The sequence below is a fragment of the Hydractinia symbiolongicarpus genome, chromosome 13 (genome assembly GCF_029227915.1).
Source record: "Hydractinia symbiolongicarpus strain clone_291-10 chromosome 13, HSymV2.1, whole genome shotgun sequence".
Lineage (NCBI taxonomy): Eukaryota > Metazoa > Cnidaria > Hydrozoa > Anthoathecata > Hydractiniidae > Hydractinia > Hydractinia symbiolongicarpus.
This window is the reverse complement of record NC_079887.1, coordinates 10,188,203-10,193,177: the sequence shown is the minus strand read 5'-3', so window position 1 is coordinate 10,193,177 and position 4,975 is coordinate 10,188,203. Positions and strand designations below refer to the sequence as shown.

The 4,975-nt window shown below is 37.0% G+C and overlaps 1 protein-coding gene across 1 annotated transcript; it reads left to right on the top strand.

Moving 5' to 3' along the window:
- The first annotated feature begins 1,596 nt into the window (after positions 1-1,596).
- Positions 1,597-3,874, top strand: LOC130623057 (uncharacterized). The gene is made up of 2 exons (XM_057438561.1): positions 1,597-2,610; positions 2,692-3,874. Exon 2 carries the CDS (start codon positions 3,158-3,160, stop codon positions 3,872-3,874), a length of 717 nt encoding a protein of 238 aa, XP_057294544.1. The 5' UTR covers positions 1,597-2,610; positions 2,692-3,157.
- Positions 3,875-4,975: the final 1,101 nt, after the last annotated feature.

The following is a 4,975-nucleotide window of genomic DNA, read 5'->3' as shown; positions in this document are numbered from 1 at the left end:
CGTTCAACATCAAAAAGTAAACATTTAATTACACAAAAGAAACATCGTCTCAAGATGTTCTTATGTTTTTTTCGTATAATTATACAAATGCTACGAAGTACTTCGTTTCGTTAAACGAATGTCATACAAAGTGCTTCTTTTAAAATAAAAAATATAAATGAAGTTTACAGGAACTTTTTCAATATATGACACAAACTTAAACAAAGTTTTTTTATCATACAAAAATAAATAATACGAACTTTGAACGAAGTAAATTGCTATACGATCTTGAAACGAACTTCAAAAGTACAGGTGTAATTGCACCGGTACTTTTCAATAGGAAACCAGAAAAAAAAAAGAATCAAACCAAGATTTTTTGACATACGATAAGAAATGATATAAACTTTAAACAAAGTAAGTTGCCATACAAACTTAAAACGAATTTTTTATTTTTTTTCTCGCTTTTTTTTAACTCTTAAATTTATTAATGAAGGTAAAATTCAATTTACTTATTTTTTAGATAAAAATAAAAGACGAGGAAGTCCAGGCATACACAAGAAATATCCGGAGATAATTACTTGTGTCAAAACATTGATAGAACAAGGTTCTGCTGAAGCTCACTTACGCCACAGAGACAGTGTTATGTACACAAATGGGCTTTCTTTAAATGATATCAATATGCACGTCAAAAAAACTTTGGGTATAACTGTTAGTTGCCACACCATTCACAGATTAATGCTTCCACCCCCAAAAAAATACAGCAAGTAAAAACTATAAATGTCTGATAGACGCACGTGTTCCTGCAAAAAAAAAAATACAAAAAAAATACACAACAACTTTTATTTCACTTGTTCTCAAGTTCGCATTGTCAACAAAATGGGATATCTTTGTAAAAAAAACACACTTGTGCTGTCTGTGGACAATAAAAATAAAGTTGATGTGGGTATTCCAGCAAACGGCAGGCGAGCGAAAAAACGCACCTTTCATTTGGTTAGTGAAGCACCAAATTATAATGATTATGATTTTCCAAATCCAAATTCAAAGCATGTGCCTGCTGGCTACCAAATACTAAAGGACTGAATACAGCGGAGTCGTTCTCCTTCTCCTGCAAAGTAAATTAATAATAAACTGGCCGCGTTCTGGAAAACTTCTGGTGCAGTTGTATCCGTCACGTGTTATTGAAAGCACCAATGTAATGCACGTTAACCACATGATAAATTTGATTGAAAAATAAAGAAAAATAAAAGAAATTATTATTGTTGTGGCGATTGCTGACGAAGGCCCTGACTGGTCAGTTAAGAACATTATTACTTCATGTCTATGTCTTGCTGTGGAGAAATCTTGAGCTCGACACATTTGTTGTACAATCATATGCACCTGGTCACTCAAGATTTAATCCTATTGAGAGATGCTGGTCTTACCTGACTTACAGGATCTCAACAGTAACTTTGCTAGATGATATTGAAGGAGTAACACCACATCAAAAAGACGTTGAGGGGTGGATGAAAGTTTTGAATAGAGCTGCCAATTTATGTGCTCGATTTTGGCATAATAAAACCAATTGCGGATTTCCCATAGGTGTGGGAACATTTAAAAGTGACAATCTACTGGTATAGTTAGTGCATCTAATCGTTGCGCACCGCGAATCGTTGCGCAGGGGAAGAATATTCACCAATTGCATGGATCCCCTGCACCTATAAAAGCTGTTTATGATATGAAACGAAGTGAAAATGATCTGGCTTTGAAAATAATACAATTTCAACACTTAACAAACCGGCATACTTTCAGAAAAACAATATTTAGTACTTGAAATGAAGAAGTGATTAAATAAATACTTCCACGTGGTCCCACGAAACTTTGTCAACTAGCTTCGTCGGCCGCCATCTTTAAAATGTTTTTTTGTTGAAATGACGCAACATAGTCTCGATTACCCATGTAAATAGTTATTTTCATGTAAACCCGTGGCCGAATTGAGAAAACAGCTGCGCAATAATTCGCGTCACAATCCGCTTGTGGGTCACATTTTATTGCGCACCCTTATGCAACATCCTACCAATAGGGTTTGCTATATAAATAGTTTCGAATGGCGCCTTTTTTTTGAATTCGAAATTGAGCATGAATGCATCAGATTCATTCCTAAACAAAAACAGTTCAGGTACAGACGTGTTTTTAAAGTTGTTAGTCATTTTAAACGTATACAAGGAATTTAATTGGTATTTTAATTACAAACATGCCAAATAACAAAGTTAAGAGAAAGATTGAGACTCCGTGGACAGAGGATGATATGCAGAAAGCATTGGCGTTATATAAGTCTTCAACTTCTTCACTCCGTTCTATTGCGAAAGAGGTATATAAACATAACCTTCGTCAAAAGTACGGGGGTGCAAGTTTGATAATAGGGCAATAAGTTTCATTATTTCTCCTTGTTTTTTTTATTTTATATAAATTTCTTTTTAGTGTAAAGTTGCTGAATCTTCGCTTCGCTTTCGCTTAAAGAAGGTAGATAAAGGAAGGTCACTTTCCAAAGCTGGTCGAAAATGTGTGTTTAGTGAGCAGGAGGAGATCGAATTGAGAAAGTGTATCGCTATAGTTTGTGAAAACGGATTCAGTCCAACATTAGTGGAGATACGAGTAAATATTTCATAGTACACTTTAATATAATTCATCTTGTTTCCTTGCTTGATTTTATTTATCAAGTTTTCTTTTTTTCAGGAGTTAGTGAAGCAGTACGTGACTGTCAATGACATCAACACACCATTCGTGTCAAATCGCCCTGGAAGGACTTGGATGAAGTTATTTATGAAGAGGAATCGACTTTCTCTGAAAAAAGCATCAATGATTTGCATTTCGAGAAAGTCAAATACTGCCAACCCTTTCGTAATTTACGATTTTTACGACAAGCTAGAGGGGATTTTGAAAGCAAATCCTGGAATAAAGCCAGAAAATATTTGGAACTGTGATGAGTCTGGATTTCCTACCGACCCCGCAAAATCGAAGGTAAGGTTTGACTTAGTAATTATTCTTTGTCTTAATGCAACGACTTTTCATAACTTCCCTTCTGAGTATTAACAGGGTATATATATATTATTTCAATATGCTTCCTCTTTAGGTGATAGGTCCAACAAACCAACCAGCGTTTAAGCTATCATTTGGGGCCAGGAGGGAAAATATAACAACGATGGCTGTATGCAACGCTGCTGGTAAAGTTCTTGACCCTTTTATCATATTTCAAGGTAAAAACTTTCAGTCAACTTGGAGAGGCGAAAATGGTCTACCAAATACATTTTACGCTGTCATACCAAATGGATGGATGGATACAATCACGTTCGCAGATTGGTTTGATAAGTTTTCTGACCAAAATGCTGCTAGACCAATGTTGTTGCTTTATGACGGACACATGAGTCACATTTCCATACCAGTGATCCAGAAAGCTTTGGATCAAAATATCCATCTGTTAAAGTTCCCACCACACGTTACGGATATACTTCAGCCCCTCGACAAGCGCTGTTTTGGGCCACTAAAACGATCCTGGGAGAACTTGCTGAACGAAAGAATTAATCGTTTTGGATTGGTGAAAAAGGTCGATAAACCTGAATTTGTCAATCTTTTAGCCACTGTATGGCATGAAGGAATGAACGAGGGAAATGTAAAGGTAGGTTTCGAATCCACTGGAATCTGGCCTCTCAACCGCGAGAAATACGATACTTCTCGCTTTGACGTGCGACTTGTCCATCGCTATGATGAGTGGGTTGCTTCGGGAAAACCCTCCCTTGACTGGACAACCTGTAACAGTGGAAAAGACGCACCAAAAGCAGTCAAAAAACCTTTGACAGATAGTAATGTAGAGTTCGCTGTAGATAACACATCAACAGAAACCAAAATATCGACACCTTAAGCAAGTGGGTCGAAAATGTGTAGCAACAATACTCCTACAGAAATTCATTCATCAGCTAAACATTTTTCTAAACAAGTGATGGATACTATTGGCCCGTTCCCCTTTGATGCTCCATTAGGTTTTCAGTGGGTACCCAACGGCTGGAAGCTTGAACCAGTGGCATCAACACCAACACCAACTACTGCGCCAATAGTAAATAAGTCGTTCGAGGAGCTTTTCTTAAACAAGATCAAGCCTATGGAAAAACCTGGTGTGAACAAAAGACGCAAAATTAACTTGGCTGCTACTGTAGTTAGCGATGCAGAACTTCTGCAAGAAATTCTTAACAAGAAAAGCGAAAAGAAAAACAGTAAAAAAAAAGTAAAGTTGCTTAAAAATAAGGAAGGAGAAGAGAAGAAAATAAGTGGGGCGAAAGTTAGAGGACAAAAGAAAGATATAGAAGACCAAGATGATGACCAGGAAGATGAAGATCAGAATGAATTTGATGGAAAATTTGACCCAGGGGAGGAAAGTGTGGTTGAAGAAGAGGAAGAGGAGAGCAGGCACTAATCTAGAGCAAAAGAGCGTCCGGTATTCGGACGCTGCCCTATAGAGAAAAAAAATCAGAAATTTTATTTTTCCCTGAAAACCTCAAAAACGAGGTCTGGCCAGGGGTGGGGCGATACAGAAGCAATAAATCCCAAGATTTAGTGCCCTTTTTCTGATATGAAGTGCCCTTTTTTCACTCACGGTGCCCTAAAGGAAAATATACCACAGCGTCAACAATCTTCACGTAACATATACTTATCTTCGCGAAGAAACTTGTGTGCGCTGCCATGTTTACATTTCGTGAAAGATTTATGCATAATATACTTTGTTGTAATTTGAGTACAATTTAAGAAAGGGACTGTGGTCAGTATTTTGCTAATCACGCAATCATTGTTTCTTCGTTCGTTCATAATGGTACCGGCAACGGCGTAGTCGGCGTGACTGTTTCGTCGACTATCGTTGATGGTTGTGATGTAGTTGGGCTTGTGCTTTGTGTTTCTAAATGAATACTAATGGAAACAAGTACTGATGAGAAGAAACAACTTGGTTGAATGTTATCAAAATAAGCCTGGG

What these genes read in the sequence shown, in the direction of transcription:
- LOC130623057 (XM_057438561.1), top strand. Translation starts at nt 3,158, where the DNA reads ATGGCTGTATGCAACGCTGCTGGTAAAGTTCTTGACCCTTTTATCATA.